The 25,203-nt window shown below is 36.3% G+C and overlaps 1 protein-coding gene across 3 annotated transcripts in view; it reads left to right on the top strand.

The window, feature by feature from the left end:
- LOC140155124 (uncharacterized) overlaps window positions 1-25,203 on the top strand; it is a 101,785-nt gene that overhangs the window by 44,683 nt on the left and 31,899 nt on the right. For all 3 annotated transcript variants that reach the window (XM_072177834.1, XM_072177832.1, XM_072177833.1), the window contains 5 exons: window positions 11,276-11,463; window positions 16,207-16,298; window positions 19,740-19,809; window positions 23,389-23,559; window positions 24,231-24,317. In XM_072177834.1, coding sequence (XP_072033935.1) covers window positions 11,276-11,463; window positions 16,207-16,298; window positions 19,740-19,809; window positions 23,389-23,559; window positions 24,231-24,317 — 608 coding nt within the window. The remainder of the gene's footprint in view (window positions 1-11,275; window positions 11,464-16,206; window positions 16,299-19,739; window positions 19,810-23,388; window positions 23,560-24,230; window positions 24,318-25,203) is intronic.

Raw genomic sequence — 25,203 nt, 5'->3', positions numbered from 1 at the left:
TTTCTGTCATTGGTGTTATGTAAATTTCGATCGCAAATAGTCAGTGGAATCAAACAACCGTTTCTAAGTCTTAAGAGTGAAAGAAACTTACTTGATTTACCGCTTATATACTGACAAACTTAAAATTAAATTCCATGGTCGAAAGTGTCGTTTTTTTCAAATTGAATGCCACTCCAGCAACATCGCTATGTAGCCTCCTTCACAGCCGGTTTCTGTTGTTCACAACAAACCGTGCGCCACATGCAGTTTGGGCCCGAGACTAGAGATAGCCCGGATGTTCGACCGACAGAATAGTCATCCTAAATCCTGATGAAAGTCTTTGTCCAATTTAAAAATCTTGTGGATGATGAACTTTACCTTGATTTTTCTTTGAAAGTTCATCAATAGTTTCTTGGAGCAATCATATCAGAAAATTTAAGCAATTGCAATTTTTTGTAATTGGTTTGAAAGTTCCTTTTAGAAACAAAGTAATTGGAGTAACAGTATCTTTTTGTATCTATTGAGTTCGCTGCTTTCACACTTCATCAAAGCCAAAATGATTTGACAACTTATAATTTTGTTTTAGAAATGTAATAAAAGTGAAAAATATTATGTAAACAAAAATAATCATTTGTTTTGAAAGTATCCTGTCATGATTGATCTACAACAGCTTTAATAATCTCACTCTGGCTGACTAAGTTCTAGAACTTGTATTCACCATTACAAATTGACATTGACAGGGGTATGAGTTCACACTACCATTAACTACAATGCCAAGTTCAGAAGTCTCAATATGTATAGATGTCGTTGAACTTCGTCCTTTGAAGTTGTAATACATAGTTATAGAAGAGCGTCATGATGGGAAAATCTATAGGGCAAAGGATCAAGGTCTGACCTCTCTGTCTGTGGTATTGATTTCAATGATTTTCCTGTGGACGTGATAAAGTATTTAGTGCACAGTGATTTTGGTGTATGATTTTCCACACTTCCATGAATATGTGTGAAATTCAAAATCTATACAGACTGATTTTACATCACCGGTGAAATAGGGATTTATTATTGGGTATATACTAAAAGTGATACACCAAAGAACAACTTCATACTGGTATTTGGTATTTCTATACCTTCACCATGTACTATGTAAATGTGCAAACTGATCATGCTGATGTGGAACTGGTGACCATATAAATCTGGTAAAGTATTTAGTTTGTTACCTTTTGTGGTATGAATTCTTTGTTAATATAGTGATATTTTGTTTATATCACTAGTTTTAATTATTTTGTTTCATCTAGTTGTGTTATTCTGTACTGGTTTTGATATTTTAGTGTTAGATATATGGCAAAGTTTATGCAGTGTAAAGGGCTGCAGTGAAATTCCCTATGCATTGAACTTGAGCTACTTGGGAGATGAGTTGTCCCATAGTTACTCAACATAGAAATATGTCATTTCAGCTTTTTAAGTTTAGGTACATCTTGTAATTTCAGGCCAATAACTAGAGTTTTGTAGATCTGTTTCAGGTCCAAATTTGACCAGTCAGCAGTATGTTGAATGCAAAGAGTTTAGACAAGGAGAGCCTGGCCTCTGAGCTCTGCCCCATATAAACTCTTTGGACATCATGGATAAGCTGTCATATTGTATTGTAGCACACAGGGCCCAATATAGTGTAACACCTAAATACTTCATCGAAAGCCTGAAATCAAGCAATATTATAAAATTCATATCTTTTAAGCATTTGGTTTCTGAATGTACATTGTAGTGCGTATGTCCTGTTGCATGGATGCATATAAATAGTGGTACAACATAATACATTATTATGTTTTGATGAATCCAAGTGTGTGAAAATATTGGATCCAACACATAATAATGATAAAATTGGATGCTTTACGCCCAATATTTATTGGTCTCGCTATGAGTTTTAAAATATTGGACTCAACTTTGTTTCGTCCAATATTTTAAAACTCATAGCTCGACCAATAAATATAGGCTCAATCGATCCAATTTTATATCACACGTTGCAATCAACCACTTATCATGCATCAATTGCCATAGGTACCCTATTTTTCTCTCCCTATACATTGCACTTGCAACACAAATACATGAGGGTATCCTGAGAGGGGGGTCTTGTCCCCAGGGTCAGTACTCTCCTTACACCTCTGTTGTTGAAGCAGTATTGTGGGTTATGGTGTTAGTGAAACAAGATGTTGAAATACACATATTTCATCAAATGCCCAACTTCCTTACCCAAAATGACAGGTTTTACCCCCATGGGCCCATGGTCACCCCTCATTCCTGGTAACCCCTTTTTCCATGTACCTGTTGTTGTGACAAGTTGCCAAGTTGACAACAGACCATAGAAAGCACTTTCTATAATCTATGACAAGTTTAGCGACACAAACCAAAAGTTGATGATGTCCTATAAACGAATGTCCTTTCGTAAGGAGAATGGGGTCATTATTTCTATATTTCACACATGCGTTACAGGGAGGATGGACGAGGGTCAGCCTCCTAACAAAAGCACTTTCGTTTATAGGTTGTCATCAAACTTTTCAGTTGTTAGGAAGCACTTAGATTTTATACCTTTATACAGAGTTGGATGGTGTTTTTTTTTGTAAATCTTAAATCCCTCTGTATTAGTCAAATGGTACACCCCTAACTCATACAATGGTTTGGTTCATCCTTGGGTCTACCATGATTCAACCAATGAAAATGGTGAACGTCTTGCCAGGAGTATAATCTCAGACAGGCCCAAATGCCTGGAGCCATTCAAATATGATGCATGCTTGACCAATTTTTTTTAAAACATGCACCCCCTTAACAAGTTTTCCTCTGTGAGCAAAATGTCCCCCTTTAGCATGCTTTCCCAAAAAATTTGACTCCCTGAACAAGTTTTTGTGTAAATTTGTCCCACTTTAAAAGTTGAACAACCTGAACATTTTCACAACTTGAACACAGACGAGAAAGAAACAGACTGCGTACAACAAGTCCCCGAGTATTGTATGATGGGAGTTATCGCATATTCATGAGGGCCGATTGTTCGATCATGCCGTGTGTAACAATCACGCCAGCACTGAGTTCTACAATTTTCACAAGAAGAAAACTCACAGATTTACTAGCTGGAGTGGTGGGGGTACTAAAATAATGTGAGGAATCTATTTATAAAGTCCTGAAAATCTTGTGAAATTTTGGAAGATTTTCAGCGAGTACACACAAAATTTTTGTCTGTCCGCTGAACTATATACCCACCATAAACAGTCATGACATCATTAATTAAAATGCATGTTTTTTAATGTAAACGGTAATTTTACATGGAAGGGGAGCAGCATAGCACACTGGTTAAGGTCTTTGCCTTTGGTGCAAGAGGTCCTGGGTTCAATTCCTGCAGGAGCAAAAAAAAAGTCTTCCGCTCTCCCTGTGGCGCATCTGGTAAAGATGGGCTAGATGACCCATGATAAAAATGACCTTGTTACAGTCAGTTCCGATCAGGGTAACAAGCCCGATTGTTGGCTATACTTGACTGTCCTGTAAAAATTGCCCCGACCAGCTATCTCACTTGTGCATGGCCGAAGATTCATCAGCGTTATCTCCTAGATTTCAGCTGTTAATGCTACAATGTATATGCTCGACATAAAAAAAGAATGAAGTAAGAGATCCATAGTTAAACCACTTGTAACACGTCATAAAATGTATAATTTGCATATCATTCTAGGTCTACGGGAATTCTGGCAGGGAATACATTTCTTTCTAAATCACAGTGTCAGCTGATTTGAAAAGTGGACAGAAAGGGTACCCTAAGTGTGTTACAAACCCCGGGTACAAACCATTTTAAAAACTACTCCTTTTTCATGGTAATCAGCATTTTTTACCCCTTTAAGCATCACATGTGACATGCGTAACATGCTCAACCAAAAAAACACCCCTTTTCACACATTTTATTTTGGTCACTCATGTATGCTTACATCATTATATTTGAGTTCCCCCAGCCCAAATGAGATTCCCCCAACCCAGGAACTGCCTCTGGACTTGGACCCATCCAGCTGGATCAACCCATGCACAGTTAGATCACATTCTAATAAACAGAAAGTGGGTCAATTCCCTCTGCAACTGTCAAGCATACAACTCAGTAGAAGTGGACTCTGATTATTGTATTGTGCATCTTCTAGCTACCAGTGCATTCAGATTTCTTTTATATTATCATTCTTCCATATAGAGCTGGTCACTCTCCCTTGATGATGTTGTGTCACACTGTGCTGTTTTTAAATAGGCCCTGGATATGTTATCCTTGATAACTTGACTACGGTATTCATTCCATTAACAAAGTTATTTTTGGTGGGCACTTATTTTTTACATTGTTTAGGCCTACAATTAAGAAATAAAGGGTAATGCATTATCCTTTACACGAGAATAATGTGTCCGAGGCAGTAAAAACGTAAATAATGGGTGAGGCGCAGCCGAACCCATTATTTAAACATTTTTACTGCCGGTGTTTGGTGTAAATATATCCTCACAGAGCATCTGTTTAGTCTTTAGTTGTTTATTTTTAAAACTTGCTGGTCATGCCTGCAGCATATGACTCTAATTTGTGTAGTAGGCAATGAACTACTTCCTATAGGCCTATTCCAGACAAATACCGCCCTAATTCCTTTGTATTTAAAAATATTATCCTATGTTACCAAGTGAAGCATAGCTAAATCCTAATCCTTAAGTTGTAACTGGCAATGAAAGTCAAATTTAAATATTTGGTCAATTTTTAGAAATAAGGACAGGACCATAAACATGCATTTTAGGGCAATTTTCCTATGCTGTAACAATCAAGCTCAAAATTACTGAATCCTGACTGGTAATGTTGCTTAATTAGAGTGATAATTTATTGATTAATACATGGTCATAATTATACATAATGTGTTTCAAATTGTCATAGATGTGCTAACATAGCCTGCAGGCGGTTCAGCCGAAAGCCATGCATTAAAGACAAAATACGGCATTTACATGAATCTGTAATTAGCTGCCAGTATATAAATAAGCTACATGTATTTAAACGGGGCTTCAACTTCCATCAATATTCCTGTTTTCTTTGTTTTTGCCAATTTTTCATCTCAAAAATACCTTATGACAATTTGAATGATTTACCCCTGGGATCACTAAATGGATCTTTTAATTAGTTTCAAAGAAATGTGCATCTAGGATAATATACAATACAGTGGTAAATCTTTTTTAGGTCAGACCGTAAGGAAGTGATGCCTCTCTCTGGTTTGTGTTAGGCAGGTCCATCTGTCACGATTCAGGGCAGTGTTTCTTTGTGGGTACATGCTAATGTTGTCTTAAGCTTGACACGTTGTTAGGAAGTAGCGCGTGCTGTATCACTTCCCAAAATGGACAGTTGGTAACAGTATTGGTCATACTAGGCTGACTGTTGCTGTGTTTATACCTATGTATTACAGGAGACAATGTTATATATCAGCTGGTGATATTGCTTACCAGTTAATTTGTTACACTAATTCTTGTTGGACCCAATATAAGGATTTATATCTGATTGGAGTACATACATTTTGATGGAAATGGCTGTTACGAGCCATTTTAAACGTTCGTGTCCTCTGCGAGAGAAGATAAGGAGGAAAAATCAGGCTCGCTTGGAATGTCTTAAAAACAGTCGTTATGGGAAATATTTTGAAGATGATGGTGGTGATGATGATGATTATGTTCCTAGTGAAGGTGAGGCAAGTGGGCCAGGTAGATTTATGCTGAGATGAATCACTTGGTCAAATTCAAAAGAATGAAATAAAACTTGTAGTGTAAGCCTGTATTTGTTTAGTCTACAGCTGCTACATGTACTTATTTGTAAACAAGGACATTCAAAAGAACGAAATAAATCTTGTAATGTAGGCCTATATTTGTTTCTACAGCTGCTACATGCCCATATTTTTCTTCTTTCAACGAACCTCGAACAGATGATCGTTTTTTTCCTAATGTGTACACTCTTTTCTTCGTTCAACGAAGATTAAAATTGCTTCAAAGGTTGTTTCAATGAAGGAATAATTTTGTAATGTGTACGCTGGTTTCGTTCAACGAAGGAAAGTGATCAAATGTGACAAGTGACCTTTGCCGGTGACCTTTGCCGCCGTTAATAAGGCCCTTCACAATTTATTTTTAGATTATTTATGATTTTAAAAAAGACACAAGGTAACTTTTAATTAATAATTCTTATTATTTTCTTTATTTGGAAATGTATGGTCACAGTCCAATATCAACGGCCTACATTTTGGTACTGCGGGTTTAATTATATTGCAATTATGGTTAATTTTTTATGTTTTTGTTTTATACGTTGATAAATAATGCAGGGGTGCTATTTGTTTGTTCAGCATCATAGTTAAGAGGTGGGAGGGAAACAGTAAACTCAAAGTCAATTGTGAAGGGTCTAATAGGCGGACATTAAAGAGGTTCATTCGAGCTTCATTTAATTTTCATTCAGCGTAATGCATACGCATGCTTAATTAGTTAATCAAGATTAACTTATCTTCGTTGAATGCTGAAATTTTCTAATGTGAACAGGGTCTATGGCATGGTCCTAGTCTCAGTGATCATAATTATTGAGATTCACATGTATAGCTGTGTTCACATTGGTCGGACGTATGCCCGGTGGAACTTGGTCGGTGCAGGTTGCTAGGAGTAGTGGTAGGCACTGCCAGGAGTTGTGGCAATGTGAACGATGGTCAGCGTAAGTTCTGCCAGGCATACATCCGGCGATTTACTCCTGACAAATGTCAGGAGTAGCGATCTGGGTGTAATCTCCACCAGGCGTAAGTTGCAATGTGAACGCTGCTACGCCTGGCACCAGATTTGTAGTACCCGTACCCGTACTCGAGTCCCAATTTCCGTACTCGTACCCATTTTGACTTCGAGTTCTTTTTTGACTGAGACACAGTGTCAACACCATGTATTATAAAGATTTTTTCCCTGCAACTTAATACTCCATTGGTGAGCGACGGGCGATTGGTATTTCACCGAACGCAAGAAAAGGAGTCCTATCTGATTAGCTAGGAATCGATGGCTAGATCGCTCAGTGCTGAAGTACAAACTCAAAATGTATAGAGATGTACATGTATTCAATTCGATAATATCAATATTCTATTATTGACACAGATAAAGAAAGTTGCATAGTTTCTGGACAGCTCTCGATATAGTGCATTGTATTATAGACTTGTGATTTAATATTCTATAGAGCACATGGATCTGATTTTAATTCTCAAACAGTTGAATATATCACAATTTTAACGTACGATTTAAAAATCGTAATGTATAAAATGCAGTAAACTATATGCGTATAACGACAACAGCAATCGCCTATTAGTGTATTGAATTTCCAGTTATTGTATTGAAAACAAAACCTGGGTTTTACCTGACAACAAATCGAATGTTCTTGTAATGGCAACACCATATGGGGTACTGATGAGCAGGCGCAAATTGTAAAAACATGTAGAATAGAAACTCTGTGGTATCTCATATCGTGTAAATGGTATTCCTAACCTGAGTAGCTCGGCCTATCTCGAACAAAATCGCCATGCGTAGCTTTTGAAAAACGAGAGGATTTAATTGCCGTACTATCACAGCAATTTTTGACACGAAGATATAGGGATGATGACGCTGTGTGAGATGAGCTGAGCCTTTTCCCTTTTGATGTTTGATTCCAAGCCGAGTCCGAGTCCAGCAAAAAGTGGACTTGAGTCCGAGTCCAGACTTAAAAGCTACATCACTGCTAAATATTATGTTGAAATTAGTATTGCAAAGTCTGCTGGGTGTCCATACATCTAAGACATAGTTTTTTCACATGCATCCCAAAATATGCCACCTTTAGGCTAGATTCACTATGATTACCAATATTTAATTGCTTTTTGTACTTGTTTAATTAATTTGCTTTAATATACTCATACCATAATTATAGCACCCATGCAAGTACTTGAAGTCCCAATTTCCATACCCGTACCCATGGCCCGTACTCGTACCCATACTGGGACTTGTACCTGTACCCGTACTCGAGTCCCAATTTCTGTACCCATACCTGTACCCATGGCTTCGGACTCATGCCCAATTTTGACTTCGGACCCGTACTCATGGACTGGGACCTATACCCATGATCTGGGACCCATACCCATACCCGTACCCATGGCCTGGGACCCGTACCCGTACTCATGGTGGGTCCCAATGCTACAAGTCTGCCTGGCACCCGGTGTAAGTTTGACCTCCTTTTGGTCAGAAGAAATTACATATTGCATAGATGAAAAGGTCACAGAAACAACGTAAGTGGTAGCCAATGTGTACGACATCCAAAAGTGAATGCTTGGTAAAACTGGTCTCCATTGTGCTAGGAGTAGACTAGGTGGTTGGCGCTGACAAGAGTTGTGGCAGTGTGAACGATGGTCAGTGTAAGTTCCGCTAGGCGTACATCCAACGATTTACTCCTGACAAAAGTCAGGAGTAACAAGCTGGGTGTAAACTCTGCCAGGCATATGTGAATGCTGCTACACCTGGCACGCGGTGTAAGTTTGACTTTGTTTTTGGTCGGAACTAAGAAATTTACATATCACATGGTTGAAAAAGGTCACAGAAGCACCGAAAGTGGTAACTGATGTTTACACCAACCAGAAGTTAATGCTTGGTGGAACTGGTCGGTGTAGTGCTAGGAGTAAGCTAGGTGTGGACACGCGGTAGGAGTAGGGAAATTATTTGTGGAATTTTTATCAATGTAGCATAAGTTTATCAATAGCACAACTCAAAATGTGAACACGACTACTCAAACAAAAGATATAATTGAACAAGTGGATGTCCAATAATTCAAAATAGATCAATGTTACTATTATTAGTTAAAATTAATAATCAAATTCAAACCCATATCAGAAAAAATGCAGTGAGCAAAATTTTACTTGGTTTTGTCAAGCAAAATTTAAGAAAAAAGCATCGGAAAAAGTAGATTATGTATTCTTTATGATACAGATTACAGGTTCACCCCTCCATATTATCCCCACCCTGTAATACTCATGGTACTACTTCTTAACCTGTACATTGTCTGGACCAAAGATTAAGAGATTGGTGTTATGTTGCTATACATATGACCTGGGTTATAAAGACTTTATATAGTCTGCAACAAAGTCTATGGGCAAGTTTAGTAGAATACTTATTATAGGATGTGATACTTTATTCAAAGTTTTTAACATGGGCATGTTTCCAGAAATATTATGAAAAATTATTAGGTCTTTCCGGTTGGAAAATACATTGCATTGTTTGATGTTTGGTTATTACGACCATGCACGTTATAAGAACAAAATATTTTCAAATTGACATTTAAAAGGGCATTTCGGGATCAACAGCCTCATCCCCAACTTTTCTCCAAAAAAAATAAAGATTTTTATATCACTGGAAACCTCTGGCTACATAATGTTTATGTAGAAAAAAATTCTTGCAGATTAATTCGTTTAGCAAAGATATCGTGAAATTTGAATTTCGTTCTGGTATACACATTGTCTATGGAGCAGTGTAATACACATAAACTCTCAAACACAAAATCGGAATCAACTGAAATTTGGGGAATAAGCTTTTTTTAGTGGATATCTACTGAAAAATGTCATAAAAAGAGGATGCTAGGATCACAAATTCTACAGTATGAGAAAAGAATTTTATTAGAAGTTCTTTTCTTTTTTCTCAGAATTTATTTCTTATTTGCATATGTACATATTTAATGTTAGATTATTGTTAATTACTTTGAATGATTTCTTCCTACGTTTGTATAGACATTATGTGTGGTGTGTGCTACTGGTATATCAAGACAGATAACGGTGTCTTCTGATCACACTTGTTCTACATGCTCACCAAATCATGCTTAATTAAAAGTTATATAAATCAGGATTTGAGACATAATTCAGTACTCGACAGTAGGAAATTGTTACATTTGGAATTATTGGATATTGTCATGACAACTTTATTTATATACAACATGTATGGTCAAAACATGAATCAGTGAAATTGAAATCTTATTTATTATATTTGAATTAATCATTCATTCACCCATTCAGTCATCAATTGATTGATCGATCAATCAATCGATCGATCGATCGATCGATCGATCGATCGATCGATCAATCAATCAATCAATATAAGGCCAACATAACTTCACTGGTGTTTTTACATCATTGAGACATACATGTAGCTCTCACCTATAAATCAAAACAAGACAAAAATGACAAACAAACGAAGGCACCATATATGGTGACAATTAATATCTCCTCTGGGAGGATAACGTTTTTTCAAGATGACGTCATGGAAACCACATAGTGGTGACATCGTGTAGACTGTGTCTACAGAGCTTTTAACATGCTTTGCCATAAAGTATCTAGTAAAAACTAGAATTTTAAGAAATGTTTTTTTTTTGTCTCACTGCCCTCGATCCAGTACAATGGCATATTGTCCTTCTTCACCCTCCCCTAAGAAATCTTTCCAGAAAGCCCCCTTTGTAGCCAACATTTATATATGTGGATTATTGTGGAGGTCTTGAAAATTTGGCAAAAGTAGGTGAAATCCACTTTATCAAAAATCAGTCAATAAATTACTGATCAAATCAGAAATTGCATAGAATGCAGTTCCTTTAAGGTGTGTCAGAGGGGAGCATGATGACCTAGCAGTGTTTGGACTCATATATTAATAGTAATACAGCTGGTATAGGTTCTATAAAGGAGATACCAGGCTTGATATAAAGGGTGTCATTTCCGCCCCATGGTGCATGATTTTTCTTGGGAGGGGGATAACAGGGGGGGTAATGCCCAAAATATTTATCATAATATTTATAATGTCTTAAGGTTAGTCTTAACCCTGGAATCATGGAAAGTTTTAGGCCTGCTAACTTCTGCTAAATTGTTGGTCTAAAGTATATAAAAGTATAATATTTAGAATGGCAAAGACTTGATGAATCCATCTGTGAGGTCAAATGTGGGTAAAAATGCTTATTTTTGGAGAAAATCCCCCCAAAATAACTATTTGTGACCCAATTTGTTTTTGGAAACATAATTTTTTTTTATTAATTTTTTAAAAGTAGATAATAAATAATGGTACAGTTGATAAGAATTAAAAAAACAGGTCCTAGATATTTATATCTATAATGTAGTTCATTGCCTACCTAAAAATTAATTAAAAAAAGATTTTACTCAAGAATTTTTTGTAACGTTTTTTGTGATTTTCTCCAAAACTGAGCATTTTTTTAACTCTCAAGTCATTCAAGTACTTAATGTCACATTCTTGTTTTATTTTTCTGCAGTGTTAAAGAAAAGGTTGACCCATGTGCGAGCCGTGAAGAGACGCACATCAGTCTACTGCAGTCTGGAGTGGTACCGTAAGACCATGCAGTATTCCAAACTCTTTGAGTATGTTGTAGTAGTATCATTGAAGTTCAACCAAGATACAAGGCGGCACGAGCCATACGAGATAAAGAGATTTCCCTATGAGGTAAGTACTTGTACTATTACTTCAGCAGCTATTTTCCAGTTTTCTTCTCATCAGGAATAATTGCACATTTACATAATTAACATTTATGCAAATATGCAAATTTGAAGGTGGCTATACCATTCAGCAAATTACTTCATTGATGTCCAATCTGCCTTGTCTGATTATCACGTAAAAAGAACAAGGTCATGCGTTGCTACGCAGCTTGGCCAGTGAATGAGGTGCCGATGTGATGATGATATGATTCAATTGGCCAGAATCCCACTTCCGTATACACCATAATGCGCCAAATTTACGAAGTTCTCTGCTGAAAATTGTACACATTGTAATACATAATATAATAATAATAATATTTTATTTTTATATAGCGCAATACATCAAGCGATCACAAAGCGCTATACAGCAATAAAACAAAGATATAAATGTACAAGATTTTTAGGATTAAAAGACATAAAAACAATATTTTAGAAGGCAAATGTATATATAAAAATACCAGAATCAGCAAAAGATACACAATAAATCAATCAAATAAAAGACCTGAAACAAAATATATTGCAAGAGGGAAATGCATGAAGCATTGGAGAGCGAGAACAAGACCGACAAATGCAATATATTGAGTAAAAGTCAAAAAGCAACATACATGACATATGGCCTACCAAACGAACAATGCGATAAACTTAATGCAACACCAGGCATATTGCACTTGAAAATCTGCACAAGGCACACGAGAGCAAAGACGAGAAACAAAAAACAAATGCAATAAACAAGGTGAAGTCTGAAAAATGCATGGTATGATGAACATTTTGTATGAACAAGATATAACATGTATTAATTAGTATAAATAATGGTACAAATGTATCATATTATAAAAACAACAAAGTAAATACACAAATCATATTGCACAATTGCACAAGGAACTCGAGAGCAAATATCAAGATGAGACTAAGATATGCAACATACAAAGTGAAATACCAAACCATTGAAATGCATAGCACACAAAACTAATATCAAAGTATAAAACTTACGTCAAAATGGGCATCAAACTTACAACAAAACAACCATGACAGCACCGAGCATATTGCACAAGGCATGAGAGCGAGCATGGAACAGGAACATAACAAATGCAATATGCAGAGTGAAGTCGTTGAAAATGAGATACATCTTAAACATGTTATAAATACACTACAGAATAAAGCATGAAGAACTAAATATAGCCTATATAACATCATATAGAGTCATAACAATAACAATCAAACATGCAATCAAAGCGAAAAAAACCAAAATATATGCACTAAGTGTACGCTAAGCAAATTGCATGTGGAAATGCACAAGGCAAAGGGCGCATGAAGACAAGAGTCAACAAGTGCAAAAAACATAGTGAACACTCAGAAACAAACTGAACATGCTGAAAATGAATACTGCACGGGGAAACACCAGAAAAGAACAAAGGCAAAACACGCACAAGGCGGCAGGACATCCAATGCAGTATGCAAAATCAGAGAGCAAGCTATAAAACATGACGAAATAGCATTACACAATCATTGATTTAAAATAATAAGTCTTAGAGATTTTTTAAACTTGGCCAGAGATGTTGAGTCGCAAGTTTCAGATGGTAAATTGTTCCAGATCTTAGGTGCAGCTGCAGAAAATGACCGATTACCATAGTAAATGGTATTTACAGAGTTCGGGTGACGAAGAAGATGTTGTGAAGATGAGCGCAAAGAGCGATTGGGTTTATACTCCGAAATAAGTTCAGATATATATGAAGGTGCCATACCGTTTAAGGCCTTGAAAGTGAGAAGTGCGATTTTGTATTCGATTCGTTGTTGCACGGGTAACCAGTGGAGCTCGCGAAGAACGGGTTTGATGTGATCACGTTTTTTGCAGCGAGATACCAACCGAGCTGCTGAATTCTGTACGCGTTGTAGTTTTGCAATCTCATAGTCCGGGAGTCCATAAAGGAGGCTATTGCAGCAATCAAGACGTGACGAAACGAATGCGTGCACCAGGCGTTCTGTAGACTGACGATCCAAGTATCGGCTTAAACGGCCGATCCTATATACTGCAAAGGAAGCTGATTGGGTAACGTTCTTGACATGATCTTTCATCCCAATTGTCTTGTCCATGGTCCCAATGTCAATACTAGAATCTCCAATCGTGATCTTAGGAAAGGGCACTGATTTCACAAATCTTGAGCTAAAAAATACAACCTCAGTTTTCGAGTCGTTTAGCATCAGCTTGTTGCGAATTGACCAGGCTTTGACATCTTTAACACACTGTTCTACTTTTAAAGATAATTTAACTTTGACCCAGTATCAAGACAAAAGTATGCAAAATAAAAGTACCCTAAACAGTTATTTATCGTACATATTAATGAGCCTTTTTACTCACATTTAGCTTATAAACTATTGATTATTGATCAAAACAATAAGAACAAAAATAAACAAAATAAGAAAATATAAGTTGATGTATTGAAAACCGTATGTCCGATTTGCTATTTGTTTGTTTACCCAGGTTGGGCCGTGAGGGACACATGCTAATCCATGGAAAATCCATGGACAGTTCCAAGCTCATACTATAATAAAAATTCCTTTAAAAGGAATAGGGTGGGCAAATGAAAAATTGTCAAGAGAAATGAAAGAATGAGTAAGTCAAGTTCACAATAAATAAAAATTCCTTTAAAAGGAATAGGGCGAGCAAATGAATTGTCAAGATAAAGGTGTAGTTCCATATTGATAAGTCCAAGTAAAATAAAAAACATGTTTCACGTTCAGGTTTTTGAAAAAAAGGAGTAGGAGGGGCCTTTTTATTTTGTATCGCAGAATCGATGTAAATACCCATATTTAGAGCTATTTTAGCGTGCACAATAATGCCTGCAAAAAGGAGGAGGCCTTTTTTTATTTGTTGTTCTGAGGGGTAGGCCCCCTCTAATGATCTTGAAACGTTCCAAATTGTTTCTTGTATATTGAGAAGGCTATAGAAAGCATCTCAACTCCCTAGACATAATTTTTAACAAGTTATAACTGAATTGCAAAATATAAAAATATAATTGAAGAAACCTCCAAAAAGGAGGGAGGGGACGTGAAACATGTTTATTTTTGTATTTGGCCTAATGCAGTATTACTTCGATTATCACTTGTCATCATTAGCAGAGGAGTGAAATTTTGATTGAAAGAACTTAACTAAGGGACGCACCATTTGATACTGAGAGGGGGTAGGAAGTTGGGGTCATGGAAAGTTTTTATTTTTTATAGTTGGTGGGGAAAGTTTTTTTTTTGCTCATGAAGTGGGTGAAGTTTTTTTGTTTGAAAACTTCCTACCCCACCCTGAGAATCTAATGGTGCATCCCTAAGAAGGTTTGTGTTTGAAGTTATATAAATAACGAACTAAGAGCAATCAATTAGGACAACAAAATAAAAAATAAAAACCCACACCATAGGACTGTACGGTAAAACATGTACCAACAGGCTACTTTTTAGTCACCCACCTTTGTAGGACTACACAACAAAATAGCCCTCCACCATAGGACTTTGCGGTAAAATATTTAGAGGAGTATGCCAATTAAGGCCAAGTAAAAAAAAATGTATATGTCCGGACTTTTTCAAAAATTGGTGAGGGAGGTCCTTATTATTTGTTATCGTGTTATTGTTTTACCATTCATTTCTGTGTAAAATTGCAATGGCAAATGTTTGTCAACACATCATAAAATCGGGGAGGCCCCTAATATTTTTGTTATTTCCCCAAAGCCCTACCCCTAGCTTGAAGAAAGTGTTTGCAATGTGTTTATAAATGATAACCAAGAACTTCTAAATATGTCATTTCATCACAACAATTTTATAAACAAAGTAAGGAAGCAAATAGGAAAAATAACTAAAATATTTGAAAATCTCCAAAAATCGGAGAGGGCGGGGACGATATACACGTTATTTATTTTACTTGGCCTAAACAATGAATCACCACTCATGACTCGAGGTCAAAACCATTATGTAAATAAGATAATGTTTGCATGCGATGTCAAACAAGGAAATGTTGACATAAATTAATTGACTGTTTGGTTTTCACGATGCTATTAATTTAGCCCAAAGATTAGGAAAACTAGGAAAACTGGTGAACTGGTACTGTTCAAATAAAAACATCTGCAAATCTTGCTGCAATTTCCAAATAGTATTTCTATTACTAAAATAATTATATTTGTTATTTCTTTTAATACAAACACATTACTGCCTATGACGACTTTATCGTATTACTTACATATCAAAATCAAGTAATAATTACAAAACTCGCCGTAAACTATCACCTCTGTGGGTGTTTGGGATATAACCGGCACGAATATTTTCTCAACACTGCGGCATGTGAAAAAGTAGGTCAATAGTCAGAGAATACAGGGTGGGTGCGGCACGCCGCACCCACCCAAAAATACACAAGCCTGGATAGCCAGTGTAGGCTAATAAAATGCATGCTGGCCTAGATAGCTTTGATAAACAAAGCAAGAAATGGAAGAAAATAGCAAGGAAAAGGAGAGAAGGCCACTCCCAAACACAAATGTACAATTTTACTCTTAGCCCTTACTTCGTGAGAAAAGAAATTGGAATTCCAATCTCAAGCCCTGATGCAAAGGCTCAAGCCCCGATGCAAAGGCTCAACATTATCAGAGCGTTTCATAATTTCCAGAGCATACCTTTACCCATACCATGTGAGAGAATGACTTCCTTTATCAACTTCTTTATTTTGCCTTTTGTTTTTCAGATAAGTGACAGTCAAAATGATAAATTACGAGCCATTCCATTATTCTGCTTCCCAGATGCATTCAAATGGGCCAAAGTTGAACAGTATAACAGGTAAGAGCTGGTGCACACAAAATTTCAATTGAATAAACACAGCCTGACATATCATGTGCACTGCATGATGTACACCAGCGGGTGTGCATGTGCGTGCTTAAAGCAGAAGTGAATCCAACCATGCCAACACTCTCGTGATTGTTTAATATTTGAATTATTGCATCCAAGGTCATGCATTCGAATCGTAGTTTGAAATACGTGATATACACGATGGATTGTGTACAGCTGTAGAAAGCTGCGTTCATTCACTTGAAGTTTCTAGTATAGTATAGGTTACACTAGAGAGTCTCAAATTTGCCATATTTGATTGTCACTATGGATGACAAAATAGCTGGTACTCAAGATTATTTCACCTTGCATCTGTTAGACTTGTAGACTTATGTGTAATGCATTGTGACAGTAATGAGTGCTAAGCACTGTACCAGGGCCCTGACACTCAGTTCAGAAGTATGTTACTGCGTGGAAGCGGCCATTGACCCTGTAATCGCATACCCAGGAACTACCGTCCGCGTAGTCGCACTTGAATGCGCCCTATACACGTTACGGATCGCGTTGGACGCTTGAGCTGGCGACGCGTTCATTAGCACCCCAGCGACCCCAGCGTTGCCGTTAGCACCCCATGGCAGCGCCCATATGTGTGTCAATTTGTGGTTCGCGGGATCTTTTCTTCAGGCTCTGTAGCGTGCCAATTTGCCTGGTGCGATTTTTACAGTCCCCCGTGTGCTGTACATGCTGTGACTTTTGGCAATAAAAACTATACACTTTTTGGTCGCATTGTGTCAATTCAATATGGCAGATCTACAATCGTATTATATGTTGTGTGGTTTTGAGTCTGGACTCTTTAGTCTAATCTTGTCAATACAATCAATTAATAGTTGCTATGAATAGGTTAGATTACTATTATGTAATCAACATAATAAGATACATCCAGCATGCACCTGGTAAAAGGAATTCAGATAAATCGGTTTGCTCCCATATCTAGCATAGTTACTATTATATGTTGTGTGGTGTGAAGTCTGGACACCTGGTAAAATGAATTCAGATAAATCATTTAGGGAGCTGATATCAATAAATAGATTCAGCAGGTTGGTTGGTAGATATATAACTAAGATTTATTTTAAATACTTTATGGTGGTTTCACCTATCTTAAAGGTACCGGAAGGTAGGTGGTCAGATTTTTTTCATATTATGTTTTGCACCTTACATTGAGGCCTCTACCAAAATAATCCAATTGCCAAATTTTGAGGTAAATCACACTAGCTGTTTTGATATTAGAAGTAAAAACATATGTTTCACAATGGCCCATAGAACAGCATGTGGTATACCACATTCGGGATGAGGCTATCACTTTTTCGTTCATAACATCTAAACGGACTGTAATTTAGTCCTAAAATTTCACTGGGATTATGAGAAAAATGTGAGCTTTCTTCTGATGCCAAAATCTTCATTTTTATAGGAAAAGGTGGGGGATGAGGCTGTCGATCAGATCACCCATCTTAAAAGGACAGGCATGATCATCACTTGGGCTGGTATTAACCGTATTATACCCTGAAAAGTCGGGATTTGTCCAGCAAGAAAGAGTTAAAGATGAATTAAAATCAATGTAAAGATGCCTGTCATCCATAGAGGGTGAAACCGTCATTTGGGAACTCAAACTTTGATTTTATTAAAATAAATATTATTTAGTATTTCTTTAGGTAGATCAAAATTAAAGTTGAGTGATTCTTAGTTCATTATTCAAAATCAAGGAAGGATGCACCATTATAGACTGGTTCTCCTCAAATTCGGTAGTGACGAAGGTATGAATTTATGTGCGTAATTAACACAGACTGTACACGCACACTTACAAGGGCGGTTTGTCTGCATGCTTGCAGCAGAACAGCAAAAATGAATTCACATCACTGAACTTGAGGTAAACCCAAGTTACTGGAGTACAAATTAAAAATAATGAAATAGTGAATGTCCCTTACTGTGTTTGTAAGAATATTCTAAGTTCTTTAATAAGCCATTTGCAGCTTCTCATTGTTTTAGAGCGTTTGTGCTTTCATTAATCTATGTCATGTCATAGTACAGTGTACTTTATCAACAGATTAACAGACCTGTAGGGTCGGTCGTCTAATCAAATAGGAAGTATCATTAACCCAGACCATGCTGATATCTTCCCAAGTTAATAACTTGTTTGCAAATCTCAATATAATTCAAAGCAATTTAAATTAATGATATAGATTAAAAATAGAATATGCATAGACACAAACATGCCAGTATTATTTCTGTACTGCTGGAGATTGCCATGTGATTTCGGAAATTAGCAAACAAACATTTTACATCGTTTGCAACATTTTTCACAACCCTGAAAAGAAGATATGCTACGATACACAATGGTTTGAAAGAGATAGCAAAATGTGAACAGGAACTGGCACAAGGACAAACATTCCCAGTATAGGAACAAAGTTTTTAAAAACAAGTTGATTGTGTTGGTCAATTTCTTATTTTGGTGATTGCAGAGGGTAATTCAGGATATATTACGTAATATGCATATCGCTATTTCAATGAAAAGCAACTGATAGAATACACACTGTACTTTGATGACATTGAATATAGCAGGGTATTTGCCATTTGCACGGAAATCTCAAAACGAGGTTCTACCTGCAAAGTGTGTATTGTGTGTACGTACGCCTATCAAACGCATGCTTTAATTACCATGAATGCTTTGCAAAAGCCTTCTGTCATATTGCTAGAAAAGCGCAAGGAATAAAAATGCTCTTTTTGTGCATGCGTTCGCAGGGAGAAGCTAGTTTTGGTTGTAAGATGGCAGAACCATGCAAAGGGCGATAGTGAAACTTTTGGATCTGAGGGCCACACAGCAAATTTCTTGTCATGTTGACTACCCCTGGTGTAAAGCAAAAAAACTTTTTTGCATGGTTCAAGAAAAAACATTGCATGTATTAGATGTTATGCATGGTGTCTTAAAAAGCTATACATGCAATCTATATATAAATATCTATTATTGATAACAAAACCACAAATGTATTTTCTTTAGGATATAAAAAGAATTTTTTACTTGGTTTTTCTAGGTAACACTTCAACCTAAAGAAATAGAGAGTAATGCTGTATGCCCGGGGTTGTGTGTATCCTTTATGGATGAATGATGTGTCTGAGTTTTTTTCTGACCAATGGCACATTATTCAAAAATAGATACAGACCTACCTCCGGGCCTACCACAAAGCTTTTATTTTTATACTTTTACCCAAAAATAGCATGGTTTAATGACAAAATGTCAAGATTTTGCAAACATTTGGGAAGTGGTTTACATTTAGCCAGGAAAGAGCATCACATACAACCACAGCACAAGTAATTTTCGATGCTGAAGAGTTTGTAATTTATTGACGTATATGTTGGTGATTTATTAATGAGTAATTTGTCTTATTTTTCTCATTTCAGTGAGAGTTACTCATTTGTATTGACCAGTGTTGATGGATCAAGATTATATGGATATAATCGCAGGTTATTGGTGAGTTAATTTTGTTCTTGCTCAGTCAAACCCAGTGAACACATATTCAAATATATGTGATTTGTTTCTGAAAATAAAAAAATGAAAATTATTTCCAGAGCCACCAAATCCCAAGTAGAAAAGGGGAACCTACCATAAAAGACTCTTTTCAGAGCCACAAAACTCTTATATTTGTGGATTGGATGCAGTTTACTGAACAGCTGTTTTCAGAGCCACCAAATGTTTGGTAAGAAAGGGCACATATTATAAACAAAACTTTTAAGTGGACAAGGGGAGTCCTTTTGAACGACTCTTGTCAGAGCCACTGAATCTAAGGTAGGAAATTTACACTGGCTATAACAGCTCTTTTCAGAGCCACTATGTCTTCAGTATTTAAGAGGCAATGTAGCCACTATATTATTGGGCAAGAGGCATCCCACTTAAGTCTTGGTGTACAAAATGAAAACTTCACAAAAGCAACTAAAATTACTGTATTATTACCTTAGAAGTGCATAAATGCATTTAATTACTTCTATATGCCTTGTAAAATGGTCCATAAGTGACAAGCAAAAATGATCATGATCTCAGTAAGTGACAGTAGATTGTGTAATAGGCAGTTAAATTACTGATGACCCATTTCTAACACATAAGTTTAAAATAAAGTATGTGTATAACATGATGCTAACCATGCAGTGATCACACACACACATATTTCATTTTCAGGTCAATATACATTTGTAGCTGACCTAATAGAGCTGAGTAGGTAGATATTTATATATTTTGGATATAACTGTTATTGATGACTAATAATTAGTAGTATCATACATCTGCCTAAGCTTGGGTGAAATCCAAGTTTAATGGATACACTGTAGATGTGGTTACGTGCTATGCTTCTCCTATATTATATTTTTTCAAAGTACATATTTGCTTGTATAAATGATTTTCTCCTTTTTTGGTCTTGACCAAAGAAATTATAACAAATAGCTTGATTTTATGTTGTGTGGAATTATTTAGAATTGGCAAGAATGGTTTTGATCGCCATCTTATTTGTTGCCAAAGTCAGGACCTAAATTTATGGTTCAAGAAAGTTACTCTGAAATTAATAAAACTTTATCGATTTAGACTTTGCATTATTTTTTTGCTTGAGGTGAAACACCCATGTTACTAGTAAATATTGGGATGGTTACCTTAGGTTCTATAGATGAGTTGACTTCTGACGTCAATGCCTGGCAGTATGCGCACGCATCATATTTTGTTCAGGGCTCGTGTTTTTAAAATTCCCGTCACATCACAATAAGTCTATTGAACAGTGTAGTGGTTACACAGGGTTCACTCAAGCATATCGGTATACCAGTCCCTAGCCTTTGTTGATAAACATTGAGGTCACCTCATCTATATAATGATAATGAAAATCCAGTCCAACCTCTTGTTATCTGGCCATGATGAGACCAAGGACTCCACGGTTAAGTGAAAAATTCAGATGAGAGAATTAGGTGCAATTCTGTATTGATTGTCTAAAGTACTACAATTGTAACAGGAAAGTACTGAATATTAATGCTCTGTGAACAGTTTTGCAGATTATAAAGAAATGACTTCCAAATTATTTAAGGCATAGAAATAAAGGGTGTAGCTGTTGCAAACATGTTTTATGCAAAACTTCCAAAATTATTCAGCTGGGTGACTGAGAATCTGTATAAAAGAGATCAGTATTAAAGAGGTGGAACTGTTAAAGACATACTTAACAGATTCGAAGTGTTTCAAAATGACATATAGTTTGATCACCTCATAATAGGCGGGAAATATTAGGCTTTACCACTACGCTGATAAGTAGACCCACGTTAAGAGTGCTATACGTTGACCTGTCTGGTCTAAATTTTGTGTGTTAAAGAAAGTAAACAAAGTATAAGACTTGAATCAGTAATTTTTGATGCTTCTTGCAAGATGTCACAAGAAAATGATCAAAATGAAATATTTTGATATTAATCCGCGATGTTATAAGGGTGATCAAAGTGTAGATGTCGACATCAGCATCTTACACATGCCTGTATCACAAATTTTATTCAAAAATATCAACCCTCCCATTCAAAATATGAATATCAAACATTTTGTGCATTACTTCACAGTCATTGCAAATTTCGCATCCCTTCTTGAACAAATAATTGGCAAAACCTATGAGTAAAATTGCAATAGAACTTATTTTGGGACATCATTAGGCTGACACATAGTAGGAAATTGAGGGAAAATGACTTGTCACCCAATGTGATCAATCAATCAATCTTTCAACTTTACTGCCAATAAATTACAGTTTCCAAGGTTTGTATACCATTTAGGGTCTGGACTTGAGCAACATGCCATGATTACTTGATTTAACAAGTAGGTCAATTTATCAATAAACAAGTTGATTAATCCATTATTCTATTTGCTTCATTCACTGTCTTGTCTTCCTGCCATTATATGTGACACAAGCAGTTTGCGATGCTAAGAAGATGAGCTGCACAGTGTTGGAGAGACATGAGGCAGTTAAACGCCCATTCAATGATCCCAGCGAAAGTGTAAAAATTTGAAAAAAGTGAAGGAAATGTCATTAAGGGTGGTCTTAACCCTGGAATTATGGAAACTATCGGGCTTCATAACTGCTAAATTATTAGTCTAAAGAATATAAAAGTATACATTTTTAGACTGGAAATGACTTGCTGAATTCATCTGTGAGGTCCAATTTGGGCCAAAATGCTAATTTTGGAGAAAATCCCCAAAAATCTAGTTTTTTGGCCCAAATATTTTCGTGCAACGTAAAAAAAAATTTTTGGCCAAACAATTTTTTTGTTACGTTGCACGAAAAAATTTGGGCCAAAAACCCTGTTTTTTTGGGATTTCCTCCAAAAATGAGCATTTTGGCCCAAATTGGACCTCACAGATAAATTCATCAAGTCATTTCCATTCTAAAAATGTATACTTTTATATTCTTTAGACTAATAATTTAGCAGTTATGAGGCCCGAAAGTTTTCATAATTCCAGGGTTCAGACCAACCTTAAGGTATTTTTAAAATAATAAATGTCACAAAAAACTAAGAAAACAGCAGTATTGATGAAGATGAAACCCTGTTCAAATACATGTAGCTAATCTCTAGAGAAATTACAGATTCATGTAAAATGTCTACTTTTGTCTTTAATGTGCAGCTTTTGGTTTAACCACTAGTGGGCTATGTTACCACATCTATGACCAAGGTGCCAAAATCTGAATTTTGATGAGTAAATCACTGAATAGGCCTATAAGGTCTTTAGGGTTCTTGCCATATAAGACGGAATAGGATCAGCAGCAATTTTTAAATTGAAATACAGACAAAATACAATAAACTAGGCCTTCATAAGAAAGGTGGCATTGGAAATGTTTAAACTCGTAATCATGCAACCAAAAATGCTAACAATGTTCAGTAATGGTAGAATTTGTTTTGTGTAATTTAATGATTATAAATCGCTCAATTTTGAACATTACCTCCTGGATCAGATTGTGTCACACACATACCAAACAATTAGCTTCAGATTGCACCCCACCTTCATAATATGTTATTACTATTGTTTCTTTTTCTCTCACTCTTTCAGCCTCCTGGTGATGGTCCAAGGCTTCCAGAGGTGTATTGTGTTATGAGTCCTATTGGATGTGCTCAATTGTATAATGAACTTCTTGATGAGATTGAGAAGAGGAGACAGGTGTCTATGCAAGCAGTAGAAGTCCTGCTGAGAACAGCTAGAGATAACCCATTCCCTAGACCGGTATGTATGCACACACCCTCTACACACACACACATTCATACACTAAATGTCTATGCAAGCTGTATAAGTCCTGCTGAGAACAGCTAGAGATAACCCATTCCCTAGACCGGTATGTATGCACCCCCACCCACACACACACCCTCATACACTAAATGTCTATGCAAGCTGTAGAATTCCTGCTGAGAACAGCTAGAGATAACCCATTCCCTAGACCGGTATGTATGCACACACACCCTAGACCCCCCCCCACATGAATACTTGCCACGCCACACACCCAATCTTTATATGCAAATAATGTAGAGATATATCTGGCTGTAAATGATAGTTTTAGTAAGGTTATTTCAATACATGCTTTGTATGCCAAGACACACAAGTTCAGGTTCAGAAAGTCACACAGCCCTGTACATTATTTCATATGGCATAATTTATCAACAATTACATGCAATTATTTATTTTTAAGATAACTGTTCACAATTAGTTTCCTTCCTTCAGTATCACATAACATTGACAGAATACAGTTATTGTAGTGGGTTTTTTTTTAATAACATTTCCTCAAACTTCAGTGGTTTTGAATCTATTGATTTGATGCTATCAAAACTAACATGAATTCATATGAAAGCAGATCACCATCTATGACATAATATTTGCATTTATTATTTGTTTCAATATAGGGGGAGAGGTTAAAGATCAAGATGCCATCACAGCCTATCACAAAGCCGCTGATTATTCACAGACCAACTGACTCAAGGCTAGAACAGGTACCGTATGCATTAACATTTCAGCATGTACCACAGAATTAAAAGCAGAGAACTCAGACTCCCTATACTACACATAAAATAGTGCCGTCAGATATGGGGGGAAATTGAAGCTATTCAGGTCCTTGCCAACGGTGCGCGGAAACGAAGGAAAACACTTCAGTATCTCATCTGAAGCGTTTAGGTATCGCATACAGTTCATATCAAGTGTGTCTCTTAAATACGTCTATTATGCGATGTTGCTCTCACATGACAATGATTGTCTCATACACATTCCAAATTAAACCAAATACCCCCAATTTCAGCTTAATGCATGATAGAAGATGACGATCGGGTCCTGGTTTTCTGGTTTTAATTCTGTGGCATGTACACATTTTCACAAAAGAGTATACCACCAATTACAGTGCCTAATGTTATCCTGAGCTAGCTTATGTAATGTGATCTGGTCCAACCAAGCCAAAGGCATCAGTTTGCAGTCAAGTATTCTTGTGATAATAATGACAATAACTCTAATGTCACAGCTCACATCATATCCTGTCACATATGCTCTTATTAAAAGCTTTGAATAGACAAATGACACAAAGTGGTTTGGATCGATTATCTTGTCATTTTCTAACAACATTTTTAACATAAGTTCTGGCAGCAAACACAAAAATGTTTTTAAAATGTTATAAATGTGTTATAAACGTGTTTTTGGTTTTGGTAAAAATAAAATGTCGGGTTATGTGAAGGTCATGGAAACATTTTGTTGGAATGTTTTGCTTGAAGGTCTCAAAAATGTTTTCTAAATGTTATTTAAACATTTTCTGGCAAAAAACATTTTTGTGTTTGCTGGGATAGGAAATATGCTATAGAAGATTTACTAGCATTTAGATCAAATTATACACAC

This window comes from Amphiura filiformis, chromosome 6, assembly GCF_039555335.1.
Source record: "Amphiura filiformis chromosome 6, Afil_fr2py, whole genome shotgun sequence".
Classification (NCBI taxonomy): Eukaryota; Metazoa; Echinodermata; class Ophiuroidea; order Amphilepidida; family Amphiuridae; genus Amphiura; species Amphiura filiformis.
Note: the sequence above shows the minus strand (reverse complement) of the source record. Positions and strands in the feature narration are given on the sequence as shown.